This window comes from Sphaerodactylus townsendi, linkage group LG04 (assembly GCF_021028975.2).
Source record: "Sphaerodactylus townsendi isolate TG3544 linkage group LG04, MPM_Stown_v2.3, whole genome shotgun sequence".
NCBI lineage: Eukaryota > Metazoa > Chordata > Lepidosauria > Squamata > Sphaerodactylidae > Sphaerodactylus > Sphaerodactylus townsendi.
In genome coordinates, this window is record NC_059428.1 from 152,877,334 (window position 1) to 152,892,437 (window position 15,104).

A 15,104-nucleotide genomic window follows, 5' to 3' on the forward strand; every position below is an offset into this window, starting at 1 on the left:
ATTGGCCTGTGCACTCCAACACATGCCAGCTGGGTGACCTTGGGCTAGTCACAGTTCTTTAGAGCTCTCTCAGCCCCACCCACCTCACAGGGTGTTTGTTGTGAGGGGGGAAGAGTAAGGAGTTTGTAAGTCTCCTACAAGTGAGTCTCCTTACAGGAGTGAAAGTGGGTATATAAATCCAACTCTTCTTCTTCCTATCAAATCACATTTCGAGGCAGTGGTCAATTGACAACTGGCTTTAACAGGGCGATCTTCTAAAGCCACGTATATTGAGTGCCAGACAAGTGTAGGCAACCGTGTGTTTTTGAGCACAGGAGTCTGCCGTACAGCGAGTCCAACTGTTGCTCCCTCTGGCTTGATGTTGCCTGGCCCCAGCTGTCTAGACATTGGGAAAAGAAGGCATTTCTCAACCCCTGCCACATGAGCTCCTGTAGAGTGAGGTGTCAGAGACATTAATTAGATGGAGTCCTTCTGGAAGAATCCCTCTGCAAGTAAGCCATCCCCCCAGGTTTATCTTGAAACTGGAAAATGATGTCTTCTGCTCCACACAGGGAATTCTCTTGGTATACGACATCACCAATCGCTGGTCCTTTGATGGCATAGATCGATGGATCAAGGAGATCGATGAGGTAAGGATGGCAACCGTCGGCACTAGGTTGCCTTGAGCTACCTGGGGGTTGAACATCTGACTTGGTAGATCTGCACACAGCAATCTAAGATTGTAGAGTTGAATTAGCTTTCAGCAGCCAGGCGCCGTTCTCTCCTTCTGTCTTGGGACCCAGCACAGATCAGGAGGTAACTTCATGTTGGCTAGGATTTCCAGACCAGAAGGAAAGCGTTTATACCCAGCGGGGCAGGTGAGATGCCCCTTCTAGGCAAAGAAGTCTGTGGGGAGGCTAGAAGCCCCTCCTTTTAAAAACCAGCCTCTCAGGGAAGTGATGTGTGCTGGGCTGTTCCGGATTACAGATAGAAGCCAATGCGACAACTCCTCCATTCTCCCTCCCCCAAAGATAAAGATTCCTTGCACTTTGAAAGCTAGCAATTGAGGTGGGAATGTCAGAGGCTACTTTGGCCTTGATGGGTGTATTTTCTCCATGCAGGGTATTTCATTTCCTTGCAGTCTGCATCCACAGTCTGAAATAGGCAGGCCAGCCACAGTGAGAAGCGAATGCTTCTTCAGGAGAGAGCGTGTACAAAAAAATGACAGCAAGTCCACAAGCCTGGATTTGGGCTTGTTTGTTGTTTCATGCAGCTCTCTGGCTCTACTTTCTACTCATTGCTTGCAGTCTGTCATGCGTCCAGGTTTTTGCATATGGCAGCATCCAGGTCATGCAGTGCCTCTTTTCTCAAGGAGGCCAAGATCTGCGGCCTGCTCAGTCTCTTTTAGTTAAATGAACAGTGAGGAACTTGAGTCAATCCCCAGGGCTGTGTGGATAATAGGTGTTGAACGGCCCTCGTTCCAAAGCAAGAGGTCTTAGAAAGTGAACTGAGGTTTGAGAGCAATGGCAGATGTCCCTCCAAGATGTGCTTTCCTTTTCTTTTTGCCAAGCATGCCCCGGGCGTGCCTCGCATCTTGGTGGGCAACCGACTTCACCTGGCCTTCAAACGGCAGGTCCCAACAGAGCAGGCCCGGTCCTACGCGGAGAAAAACTGCATGACTTTCTTCGAGGTCAGCCCCTTGTGCAACTTCAACGTGATCGAGTCCTTTACGGAGCTGTCTCGCATTGTGCTGATGAGGCACGGCATGGAGAAGATCTGGAGGCCCAACAGAGGTAAGCAGGCCCGCTTCTCGGAGGGAATGTTTGAGCAGTTGCATCCTCTGCTAGGTTGTGCTGGGAGTGGCTGAGCAGGGGTCAGTTTGAGAATTGACTGCTAGGGCGAAGACTGAGGAGTTTGCTGTGCGTTAAAGAGCTCTTAGGTGTAAACCTTGGTAGTTTATCTCTAAGCCTTAGAACATCACCGTTGTCTCTTCTATTAGATTCAGTTGTTTAGATGCCTTGCTTATAAAAACTAGTTTGAGTGCAAGTATCTGTCCTACCCTGTCTTCCCAACCTCCTCTGATATTGTTTGGCACCTTCTTCATAATTCAGGTGGCCTTCCCGGCTGCCTTGACTTTCTGATGTATTGAAGCCACGTGTGCTCCGGTGCTATGAGCTGAACGCAGTCCGCCTAACCGTATCATTCGCTTAATGTTAATCATGTCAGAGGTTTCACTGTTTGGACACGACGCGTACTTTTTAAACAAAGCTGCCTCGCTCCTTGATTCTTCTTGCTCGCTTCTATTGTATTGGGAGTTTTGTAGACAGCCTTAGTGCAGGACAGATAATGGTCAAAATAGATGTGGTACGTGGACATCTGTGAACAGATTTTCCTCGCAACGGCCATGTGAGACAGGAGCAGAGGGTTATTCTTTTAATATAGGAGAGAGTGGCACCCTTTCTGTGCCGGTCTCTTCCACTCCAGGGCTGATCAAGGTCTGCCGGGGTTGGTTGCAATCTGCAGAATGGCACATGGGGAGCACAGGGGCTGCTCTCTGAATTGGAGCTCTACACGTGTCTTTTCCTGTTGGGAAATGCTTGGGAGATCTGCGCACAGTTCTGCTAGCGTCCCTTTTAGCTTTCATGAGAGCTTCTGCTTGTACGGCTGCAAGCTTCATCGCAGGGAATTTGGACCTTTCCCCCTTTAAGTCACACCAGAGGCTTTGAGAGGTCTCCTCTGGAAAGGAAAGGCTGCCATTGTTGATGCTGGTGTGCTGTATTGGAGTAGTCTTGGGGGTCACTTCTTGAGCAGTTCAGCTAATTCTGTACTATGTGCTATGCTTATAGTGTTCTTTCCCCTCCAGCTGGCTCCGTAAGTAAGGCTTGATCCTGATCACAGGTGGAAATTTTATCTTTGTTATGACAAGATACGCCTTTAACTTGGTTCTGAAGGTATCCTACAGCACCTGAAACATGGGCCCATAGGTGTCAAACTCGTGGCCCTCCAGATGTTATGGACTACAGTTCCCATCACCCCCTGCCAGCATCATGCTGGCACGGGATGATGAGAACTGTAGTCCATAACATCTGGAGGGCCACGAGTTTGACACCTATGTGTTACACCCTGGCCTGGGTATCCCAGACAAACCCGGTCTCATGAAATCTTGGAAACGAAGTAGGGTTGTGATAGGATTGGGGACCACCAAGGAAGTCCAGGATTGCTCTGCAGGAGGCAGGCGACAGCAAACCACCTTGGAACGACTCTTGCCTTGAAAACCATACAGGGTCACTATAAGTGCAGATTGATGGCAAAAAAATCATTTTAGCTGCTCCCCTCCCCCCCCCCTTTTGACATCTTACAGGTCATGACTTGTTTTAACTACGGTGAATTGTTGAAACCTGCATCGACCTGAGATGCAGCCATTAAGGTGCTAGTTTGGTTGCCGCATCTCTATTGCTTGGGAGAGAAACTGAACGTGTGAAAGAGGCAGATCAGAGGCAGCACTTAGCCAGAGCAGAGCACGTTTCCCGTCCTTACCAAGAGATGTAGCTGTCCTTTGCTGCCAGAAGAGGGCACTGTAGGTTTGCATTGAGAAGAGCGTAGGACACTCAGTCTCTGCCTCCTGTGTCATAAGATAGAGAGAGAATTCACTCCTTAAATATCCCCCTATCCAAGGCTGATGTTTGCAAGGTTCCCCTCTTGCAAGGAGAAAGGACTATGACTTTAGATTGGGTCTAACTCTGTTAAACTCTGTCAAACATTATAGCTAATTCCTAATCTCTGGTAGAAGAGGGGCTGCACTGCTCTCTTTTGGCCGTCCTGCTTACACTGGGCACTGTGTGAAATGAGGGGATAGACCAGGGGTCTGCAACCTGCGGCTCTCCAGATGCTCATGGACTACAATTCCCATCAGCCCTGCCAGTTAGCCATGCTGGCAGGGGCTGGTGGGAATTGTAGTCCATGAACATCTAGAGAGCCACAGATTGCAGACCCCTGGGATAGATGCTGGGGATAGCCTGCTGCAGTCTTCACGAAGATGAGCGGCTGGCACTCTGGCTGGCACTCAGTTTCAGGAGCGTACAGAGCTGGCTGTTGAAGAGACTATCTGTCAGCCTGCAGGAGTTCATAGCAGCTTGAGAGTTCGTTGTCTCCTTCAGTCAGGTGCCCAGTTTTCTCTGAATGGAGCTGGTCTTAAGGGGGCTGTTCCTTGAAGTCACAGGCTCCTCTGTGGGGGAAGGGGGGGCCTTTTCAAAGCAAACCTGGCCACCTTCCCCTAGCTGTCCTTGACAAAGCAGATGTTGCATTCAAAAGAAACAGACCTTGGGCTCTTAGGGGTGTGAGCAACTTGCGCTCAACAGGTCCCACTCCAGCTGTGGGAAGGGGTCAGAGTTCAGAGCTGTTTGCCTGAGGTTGCCGGGGCTTGCACTGTGGCTGAGCTGGAATGCGGTCTGTTCCAAGGCCCGCGGTGTGTGTCTGCTCACCTCCAGACCAGCCCTGTCCCTTTCCATTGAATTTTCCGTCGGGGAAGCCCTCTTGCAGTTTAATTGCAAGTCTCGAGGGCTTTGTCTGGAAAGGAATTGATATGCGGTGTGTCTTCTGCAGACAGTCGGCCTTCCTTCCCACCCGCCAGCCTATTGGTGGGGGGGGGGCATAAATTATGGTGACAAAGGCCCCAGAAACCCATTTGAGGCAGGGCAGTATGGATCAGGCAGAGATCATGGACTCGTTCCCATCTCTGAAACTCCATTGAGTGAATCGCCTTTTCACTTCCTCAGTTCTTCATCTATAAAATGGGGAAATGGTAGGGAACAGACCCCCACGGACTGTGTATTGAAAGCCAAAAGACATGTGGAGACTTGGAAGAGTGTAGTACTGATTTGCTGTAGAATCATGGAAACATAGAATTGGAAGAGACCACAAGGGCCATCAAGTCCAACCCCCTGCCATTTAGGAACACACAATCCAAGCACTCCGAACATATGTTCATCCAGCCTCTGTTTAAAAACCTCCAAAGAAAGAGACTCCACCACTCTCCCGGGCAGTGAATTCCACTGTTGAACCACCCCAACAGTCAGGAAGTTCTTCCTAATGTTTTGGTAGAATCTCTTTTCCTTCACCTTGAATCCATTACTCCGTGTCCTAGTCTGTGAGGCAGCAGAAAACAAACTTGCTCCCTCTTCAACATGGCATCCCTTCAAATATTTAAACATAGCTATCATGTCCCCCCTTAACCTTCGCTTCTCCAGACTAAACATCCCCAGTTCCCTAAGCTCCATAGGTCATGGATTCCTGACCTTTGACCTTTTTGGTTGCCCTCCTCTGAACACGTTCCAGCTTGTCAATGTCCTTCTTAAATTGCTTTGCCCAGAACTGAACACAGTACTCTAGGTGAGGTCTGACCAATGCAGAGTCAAATGGTACAATTACTTCCCTCAATCTAGACACTATACTCTTTATTGATGCGTCCTAGAATTGCATTGGCTTTCTTGGCTGCCATATCACACTGCTGACTCATGTTCAGTTTGTGGTCTATGAAGACTCCCAGATCCCTTTCACATGTAGGTGTCCCCTGTAGAGATGCACGTAGTAGCTGTCCCTTTTGATTTTTTCCAATAGCAAGTTTGTAGCCCCCAGACTCACATTTTTTTAAAAAAAAAGCAACTAGAGCCAGCTTGACTATACAGGCCAACTGAGAGCCTGTTTAGGGTGGCACAGGTCCAGGAGTCTCCATGAATGTGGGATTGGAACAAAAGCCCCCGGTTTCTTGCATGTTTGGCACCCAGTGCAAAACTCACAGTGTGTCCTCAAGGTTCTTTATGGCTTCAGAGTGGGCAGAGAAGTTTCAGACCCTGTAGCGTGGAGTCCGTGGCAAATGGATGACAGTGTGTGACATTTGAGGCTCTGATACTGGAGGGATGACTGTTGTAGCTATAGGGATGAATCTTCCGAAATACACGGCCAAACCAATTCTGAGACGGTTTGGGAAATCGGCGATTAGCAAGGGGGTAAAGAGTCCCTCGCCCCGATCTCTTGTGTTCCTTTCCATGGAGAGAAAACTGCATGAAACTAAGTTGGTGCAGGCGCTATTGCATAGCCATGCATTTTGTTTGGGTTTTTACTCTGACAGTTCCATAGTTTTATTATAGAGGCTGAGGGTATTGCAGGCCCTTGCGGGTTTTGGATTCCATCATTACTAGTTTGCTGTATGGGTACCCATTCTCAACCAAGTCAAATTTTCGGGGGTGCCCATTCCACTTGGACGTAATGGTTTGCTTTCTGTCCCCAGTGTTCAGCTTGCAGGACCTCTGCTGCCGCGCCATCGTCTCCTGCACGCCTGTCCACCTGATTGACAAGCTGCCCCTTCCTGTCACCATCAAGAGCCACCTGAAGTCCTTCTCCATGGCTAACGGCATGAACGCCGTCATGATGCACGGCCGCTCATACTCCTTAGCCAGCAGCGGGGGCGGGAGCAGCAGCAAAGGAAACAGCCTCAAGCGCTCCAAGTCGATCCGCCCGCCCCAAAGCCCGCCGCAGAACTGCTCGCGTAACAACTGTAAGATCTCCTAGCGAGCTGGGGGGCACACCTCCCTCTGAACGCGCATCGAGTGTGGACGTTTACATCCGGGGCTTTGTTTCGGCCAAATGGTTTCCCAGCGTGGCTCTGGTGACAGTGCGTACGGGGCTGGCAAAGAGCTGGCGCCCTGGCCTTCAGCCGGCCGGATCCCACGTCGCAGTGAAGGCAAGGCTGTGTCAGGCCACCCTTTCCCAGAATGCAGTCGGTCTTCCCTGGCCCAACTTGGGGGAATGACCGAGTTGGAGTGTGTGTATGGGGGAGGGACGGTTCTTCTTCAGACTTGGGGGAGGGTGGGGGGGGGATAAGGCATGACTTTGTGCTGCAACTTTAACCCTTGGGCTCCTGGATGGGATTGCTGGGGCTGCAGCCAACGCTGAAGCAGACCAAGCAGCCATGACCTGAAAATCCAACCTGACGGAGTCCCATCTTTATCCAATGGACTGTGACTGGCTGGAAGTCTGCAGAATCCAGGCCGCTGGAGATTTTCACCTATTTATAGAACAATCATATATCTCACTACTGTTTTTTAAAGGGAACTTCTTTTTTCCTTTCCTTTTTTTTTTAAAGAAGAGGGAGGCCGTCGGGGCAGATTTTTACGCAGCCGTGTAAATAGAAGCACTAAATTTTGAATCCCGGGGCTCACCGAAGGGGGTGCCAGCAGAGGTCAAAGTGTAGAATAATCCAGCATCCTGAGAACTATTTAGGAGGGACAGGGTTAGTCCTGAGATCCTTGGCTCAACATTATTATTCCATATGTGAAGGGAAGGAGGGATTTGCACCTGTCGTCCTCCAACTTCGATTTCCCAGACGTTTGTGGTAACGGGCGCCATTGGTTAGCCTTGGAGTAGAACAGGGGTTTGAATGATGTTACTGGGTCAGGGCGGGAGGAGAGAGGGCCCTGGCCACATCTGGGGCTTGTTAATGACTGGTCAGGGGATTGCTCTAGAGACAACTTTGCCCCCCGGAGCCTCCAGAGAAAAGGTTCATCTGGCCCAGATATCTCAAAACGAGGGTCACGGCTTGGAGCATTGCGGGGAGGTAATGCTTGGGCCACAAATGCTGCTTTTTAATGGTGTGACATAAGTACCGAGTCAGAGGAAGGGTCTAGGGCTCCCGGAAACATAAAAAAAATCACTCGTACCACATGTTCCCTGGTAGAGCTTGCTTTGCGGCTCTGTGGATCTAACCATATGGCTCAACTGTCCTGCTTCTGTGGCTTCATTTGAGTCCAGGGGAGGGGACAGCTCGAAGGGACCCCTGAGAAAAATCTAGGACTTTCTGGTTTCCACATTAACCTTTTCAAGAGTCTCGCAAAATCACCCAGGGATTGTTGAAGGAAGCGGTTCCAGAGTGGTGTAAGACCCTGTTGATTGTGTGTGAGAGAGAATTTGGTCCTTGACCTGGGTGGACCATCCTAGGCAATGGAATGAAGGGGCATGTCAAACCCAGAACCCAGGGGGCCTCTTTCCTGTTTTGCTGGATGCTGAGTAGAGCGTCTCCATCTTCAGTGTCCTTGTGGTCCAATCGGATACTTGGGTCTGGCGGTGGCTGCTGTGCTCTTTTTCGCCTACCTTGAGCAGGTTCTCGGAGTTGCCGTTGCTTTGGACAGGCACCTGTCCTCTGGCGGGAGTTCAGAGTCACGTCCTAGTGGTTCCTTCTGCAAAGCCTGGTGGAAAATACGCTCCAGCGTGAAGGAAATCTAACTACATGGGCGAGGAGCATTAGACACTTGATTGGTCAATGTGTAGCCCATGAAAGGCATGGTGTTTGACTTGTCTTCGGAGTTCTCTGTTCTCCCACCCCACTGCCTCTTTTCTCTCCTCTCGGACCGGGCGCCTCCTCCCGCCTGGGCAAGGATTGACTGGCTGCCACGTCGCAGATCAGAACGGGCGGTGTGATGCTGCCGGTCGCTCGTCGGGCAGCTGAGCGCCCGTTCCGTTTGAGCACTTTGACAGGGGTCTGGCCCGCACGGCTTGCAGCGCAGGGACCGCTCCGAGAGCGCTTGGCATGAAAGGCGAGCCGCTGAGCCTAGCTGCTTGGCACGAGCTCAGACAAACCAGCGAGGAGATAGGTCAAGGGCAGGGGAAAGCCTTTAGCGGCATCTCTGCCCGGCTGCGAACAAAGCTGGAGCCAAATCCAGGACGAGTGGTGTGGGAGCTTAGAGATTTACGGGGCATGTCCGCACAGGGCACCTGTTGCCGTTTGCTCAAAATGGACCAGGAGATGATCGCTGACTCAACAGCCTGGCATTTTGGGGATGCGCGCCAAACAGGTGATCTCCGATCGGCCCGTCTTTCCCCCCTCAGTTTTAAAATAGCCACGTCCCAAAACAGCTCTAGCATGTGCATTGTCTTCTCTGAAGAATGACAGGGAGCCCCCAGCCCCTCTTGGCAAGATGTAAATCCTCTTGTATTGTTCCTGCACTATTTGAATACAGCTTTGTACATACTTGGTTGGAAGGAGGGGGCCGTTGGCGTTTTTCTTACGACAGGTTTGAGAGATGCTGTGCATCACGAAGCCCTGTTTGATTTACCTGCGTTTCCTCTCCACCTAAATACTTCTGAATTGTAGACATGTGCTCCCCAACCTCAGCCCCCCAAAAGCCCCTGAACATTCCTTCCTGTTTCTTTATTTTCAAATTAAGGCCAATGCGGCCGCTTGGAATGAAATTTTTCTGGAATGTGTGCTAATCGAAGCTGGACTCTCTTCTCTCTTTATTTTGGTTAGTTTTCAACTCCAAGAATGTGATCTGATACGGAACACTAGAATGTAGCTGCTCTCAGACACTTGTACCATTCCTCTGTTTCTAATTCCTTTGTACAGTAAATGTTGTTGGGTCAACTGATACTTTTTTATATAAATTAAAGAAAACCTTGTCAAAAGCCCCCTGATTGGCTGTGGAAGTTTTGTCGGTGAGAAGCCCGTGAGCTCTTCAGGAGAGCACGGCTGAAGGGCAACGGGAGGGTAGGGGGTGGGTGGGGGCGGAAGCTTGGTCGGCTGGGTTGAAGGGGATTAAGAGGGCTTGTGGCAGTGGGATATTCCCAGGAGTGGCTATGGAAAGCACTTTGCTAACTGCCTCCTTTGAAAGGAACGTGAGTTTGACCCTGGACTAGCAGCAGGGGCGGGTCACAGAGGAATGCTTTCTTCACACCCTCGGGATGGCTAGTTATAGGCCGTGCCCTGAAAATCAAAGGTCCGGGCTGAGATGACTTAAATTCTGCACCCGAAATACGCCGCACGCTCAAAAACGGGCTCGCTCGTAACATCTCTTTTTGGCTTTTGGTCTTTAAGCCTCTGTAGTGAAACGTGAACGTGAGAACTGCCGCAAATTTGGGCCCAAATGCTTTATATAACGACTATCTGGTGGTAGTTGTGGTTCGTGTGCATTAGACAACCCTTCACCTTTGGAGAAAGCGTCTCCGTGAAGCATCTGTCTCTTTTGAATGAGCGAAGGGAGATGGAAGTGCGGCAGATGTCACGGGCCTTTCTGGATAGGAGATCTCGTGTGTCTTTAAAGGGTATTTTTTGGGGGGCGGGAGTTTTAAATGAACGTTGCACTTTTATACTGGTATGAAATGATTGTGAAGGAAGTGGGAAATAGCAACCTGGCCCTTTGCCAACGCCTTTGGAGACGAGTTTGAAAGTCCTCCCAAATGTTTCCACGTGTACAAGTTGTTCTGACAAAGGAATGTTTGTGGGGTTTGCAAAATATGGTCATCAATCCAGGAAACCTTAGCTAGGTTTGTACAACAAGTGTAGCATCTTGAGGTCAGAATTGGAACTTCCTGGGTCAAAGGTGACCTCTTGTCATTTAATGTGACCCTGATTGGAAAGAAGTGTGATCGGCTCGCATGCCAGTGCAGTGCTGTCTTTGGCACACTGAAGCTGTCCCAGAAGGAGGCGAGAGCTATGGAAAGACTGTGTGGTGACGATTCGATCTGCCATTGTGGCTAGAGGTTAAGAGCCAGCATGGTGTAGTGGTTAAGAGCAGGTGGACTCTAATCTGGAGAACCGGGTTTGATTCCCCACTCCTCCACTGGAGTGACAGAGGCTTATCTGGTGAACCAGATGTGTTTCCTCACACCTACACTCCTGCTGGGTGACCTTGGACTACGCACAGTTCTTTCTGAACTCTCTCAGCCCCACCTGCCTCACCAGGTGTCTGTTGTGGGGAGGGGAAAGGAAAGGAGCTTGTAAGCCACCTTGAGTCTCCTTGCAGGAGAGAAAGTGGGGGTGGGTATAAATCCAAACACCTCCTCCTCCTCCTCCTTCTTCATTGTTGCATTGTTGCACCTTCGGGTGAGCTGATGTCTCCCTCCAGCATGTCTCCCTAATCCAGCATGGGGGTGATAATGCTAGCTTGGCTTCCTGGGTTATTCTTCCTCCACCTTCTTCTTACAGACCCTGGCGTGGGGCAGGAAGGAATGGTCAAGGACCGAGGGAGAGCCCGGCGTGGCAGTGGCCCCCTTGTATGTGGTGTTTAAATGAGGCAAAATAAGCAAACATGTGCATTAGTTCCCCTGCGGCTCCGGGCAGTCTCCCCCCAGAGGAGGCCATTGGAAGGCGTTCTGTGATTTCAGGTGGGATTGGGAAACAAACAGCGGGAGGCGGGGATGTGCCCTTGAGGTGGCGCGTTCTCTTTCCGTGCAGATGTCCTCGGGTGGAAACAGGAGTGACTGGCCCACGTGGGGGCCAAGGATGGGGCGCGCGGGAGAAATGGAGCCATCAGATCTGTATGACCCATTCCTGAACTCCTTTATGCCCCCTGCCGTTCCTCAGCGCAACTACCAGTTCCCGTGTTTATGTACTCTCTTCATTTGTCTGCCTGGTTCGAAAGTGGGCATTTCCATGGCCTGTCTTGAGTATCCATTGGATATGCGCTGGAGGAGGACCTGCGTCAGCTCTGTGCTGGGATCCAGTTGCAGAGTCAAGGGGCCCTGCGCTGGTATGTGTGAAAGAAGGGTAAAACATTTCATGCCTGGATAACACTGTTGTCCTGACCTGGATGAGCCAGAGAAGAAGAAGAAGAAAAGGAGGAGGAGTTTGGATTTATACCCCACCTTTCTCTCCTGTAAGGAGACTCAAAGTGGCTTACAAACTCCTTTCCCTTCCTCTCCCCACAACAGACACCTTGTGAGGTCAGTTAAGCTGAGAGAGTTCGGAAGAACTGTGACTAGCCCAAGAACACCCAGCAGGCTTCAGGTGTAGGAGCAAGGAAACAAATCCAACGGGAAGTATGAGCCACATCCATTGGTGTAGGACAATTGCAGATCAATGACTTTCAGTATGTTCAAGAAGATTAATATGTCCCCTGCTGTTTTTGGGATGTTTTGATTTCTTACATCAGATTTGCCTTCACTGGTTCTCTCCTGCGCTGACCGAACCATTTGTCTGAAGGGTGTTGCTGGCACGTGACATATTACATTGAACGATGCGCAGGAGGACGAGCATCTCGGATGGCGTGAAACCCTCCAAGCGTGTAAGTGGATAAAGTTGGCACCTAGGTATGTTGGGGTGTGGTTTGGGGGTTTCTGTCTGTGAGGGGCTTTCCCCCCGACCTATCGTTTACCTGCAGCCGGAGCAGTGTTTTTTTAACAGAGTCCTTTTGAAAAGCTCTACCCAGGGAAGCATGTGAGCACAGCGGGCACAATGCCGCCCTGTTGTCTGTCGGCTCCTCTGAGAGGGCAAGCGTCCTGGGTCAAAGGGTCATGGCTGAGGTCTGTGGATCAAATGCCAAAGGGGATAACTTCCTGCAGTTCGGGCCTCTCCTTTCCAGCCCGGTCTGCGTTAGCCGCAAAGGTTGCCACTACTAGCGCACACACATTCCCGCCCCCACCCCCCCTTGATCCTGCACATTCGCTTTTGATCTCTGCGGCAGGGGTGTGAGACATCCAAATGTGGTGTGTGAAATGCATCAGCCCAGCAAGGGGGCTGAGGAATTGCTGGTTCTTTTCTTCTCTTTGAGAGCCATGTTCTGGGTGTGGGGTTTTTTGTAAACCCAGGAAACTCTGCCTTCCTTTCCCCCCCCCCCATCCAAACCAAGTGAGTTTTTGACGTATTGGGGAGAGGGACATAGGTTAGCGTTTAGTGGGGGCTCAGGAATGTCCTTGTTTTAATCCCCCCACAGATTTGATTAGACAACAGGCATTTGAAACAACAAGTAATCTTTTGATGGCTGTGAGGGCTGTAGAAAACAGAATGTGTCCTGGGGTAAGGGGTAGGTTGCCAGAGTTCTGAAATCATGTCAATCCTTCTCCTTTTTCTGTAGATCTCTTGGATGTTGTCAGCTCTGTGGAAACTTGAATCTGTTTTCCCCCTTTCCATACACTCCCTTTTACAGTAAAACCATAGCCATGTGCATTATGATGTGCAGAGCCTTGGTAACGTAGCATGTTTATAAATCTTTCTTCTCCTAAGAGTTGGTGATCTTTGACTTCGTGCTGCTGGTGCTCTTTATTTCTGAAATACGAAGCTAGATGCACAGAAGTAACAGAATGAAGTTATAGCGTTGAGACGCTTCCCCCCTGTGTAAAGTCCCTCGCAAGTAGAAAGGTGGGTGTCTCAAGAAGAAATCCTTTCCCTTCTGTGTTAGTTTTCTAGCTGCAGGCCTGTGTGTAAGTGTTGTAGCAAACGGTGGAATCTGCCCTGATGTAGTTATATCTTGGGGGATTCATATATGAAGTTGTGCCATTTATATTGCATTGTTGCGAGTCTTGAAAGCGGGCTGCGTTTATGGTATCTCCTCCTCGTAAGATGCTTGTGTTTCTGGAAAATGTGCTTGAATGCCACTGTATCACACCATTGTACCCCTGCCTGGTTTAGCCCATGATGCCTCTTTCCAAAGTTAGCAGTTGAAGAGAAATTTTTATTTCAGAAAGAGACTTTTTCACAAATGTGGAAGGGAATCGGTAGAAGAAAATCTACAAAGGCCATTCCAGTAGGCCCTGCTCCGTCTGTGGGTAAGTTCTCCGTAGTGGTGTCGCCCGAACGATAATATTTGCTGGCTGCGGCACCACGAGATTTTCTTGCCCTGGATGAGGCTTTCTAATCTTAGCGCCGAAACCCAAACATGCGCATGCCGAATCCCTGTTGGAAGTTGCTTTGCAAAACCTTGAAACGGTTTGAGAACGAGAGAGAGACTGGAATGAATCCATGAGAGATTGGGGGAAGAGTCATCTGCCTAGCCCGGAGTAGCTCAGAGAGATTTTGTTGCCTGAGGCGGAATCATCAGAAGGACACCACCTCCTCTGGGTGACTCCCAAGTGGCGGTCCCTCGGAAAGTCCCCCCGACCAGCCTTGTTGAAGCAAATAATTGGGCCGAAGGCCATGTCAAATGTCAGGGGGGTTTGCAGTTGTCACTTCTGTTGTCCAGGGTGATCACCTAAGCATAGAACAATTCCTAGCCTGCTTTCAGGGAAAGAAAAGAGAGCTTTCCTACAGCTGTCTTGGTCTCCAGCTGTTGCAAAAGGCATCGCCACAGAGGCCCACAGGAATGTCAGCCACTCTTCTGGAGAGGCACCAACTGATCTGCCACATAAGGCAACTCCTGTCCAGTCTCTGCCAGAGGTTTCACTTTTGGAAAACAGGAGAGCTTTATGATTGTGCCTCAGTTCTGCAACTGACATGTAGCGGTGGACACCTTGCCGATGTGGCCCTTTCATCCGTGCCCAGGGCAATGGCCGATTTTCCTCCAGGCCATATTGGCCAGGGATCCTGGAAGTTTTTTGCCTTCTTCGGAGCTTGGAGCAGGAGTGCGGGGAGAGGTAGTTTTGAATTGCCCTGACTGCCCCTTGAGGTGCTTTCCAGCTCTGTGTGTCCAAGAGAAAGCATTGGGGATTTCTTTTTGTATAGGTTTATGCTGGCCTGCCTGGTGTCTTTCAGCATCCAGTGGGAAGCACGGGCAAGCTGTCATAAGGGCCAAGGAACAGGAGACTTTCCTCTCAGACCTTTCTGTCTTTGCCTGGACTCTGGGCTATGCATGCCGTGTCCCAAGTGCAGGGCCCTGGGTTTTGAAGATGCTGAGTTTCTAGCCCTGAACACTGACATGATATTCTGTGGAGTTTCTCTGGGCACCATCTGGGGAGGCCAAAGAAGGCTATAGAGCGTGTATTGTCGAAGGCGGTCTTCCCAATGGCACTAACCACTGTGTTCTCTGTCCTCGCCAGAGGTGTACTGCCTCCGTTTGTGGAGGCTCGGCCTCTTGGATTTCTTCCCAGAGCCACTTTCAGCCTCGAGTCCCCATCCGCCAGGTGCGCGCCTTCTGTTTTGCCTGTCGATTGCAAAGAGAGCCCATCCCTACAATGCGTGGGAGTCCTTTTGAGAGATCTGGGCTTGCCTGAGCCCTCGGAGGTATGGTCAGGCTCTCTCCTGGTGGATGGGAAGCGTTTGGGTGTTCTCTCATCCCGAAAGAATGCCCCTGGCTCTGTGGCCGGGGTCTGTCTCTCTCTCTCTCCCTCTCTTTTTTGGAAGGCTCTTCACTGTTTCCCCCCCCCCCCTCCCCCTTTGATCTCCTCCTAGTGTTTGTCCAGTTGATCAACCCAGACAGGGTTAG

General features: G+C 50.5%; 1 protein-coding gene across 2 annotated transcripts in view; it reads left to right on the forward strand.

Annotated features, from left to right (window-relative positions):
* Nucleotides 1–9,435, forward strand: part of RAB40C (RAB40C, member RAS oncogene family) — a 35,046-nt gene extending 25,611 nt beyond the window's left edge. For both annotated transcript variants that reach the window (XM_048494723.1, XM_048494722.1), the window contains exons 5-7: nt 552–629; nt 1,550–1,772; nt 6,266–9,435. In XM_048494723.1, coding sequence (XP_048350680.1) covers nt 552–629; nt 1,550–1,772; nt 6,266–6,546 — 582 coding nt within the window. In that variant the 3' untranslated portion in view covers nt 6,547–9,435. The remainder of the gene's footprint in view (nt 1–551; nt 630–1,549; nt 1,773–6,265) is intronic.
* The last annotated feature ends 5,669 nt before the right edge of the window (nt 9,436–15,104 follow it).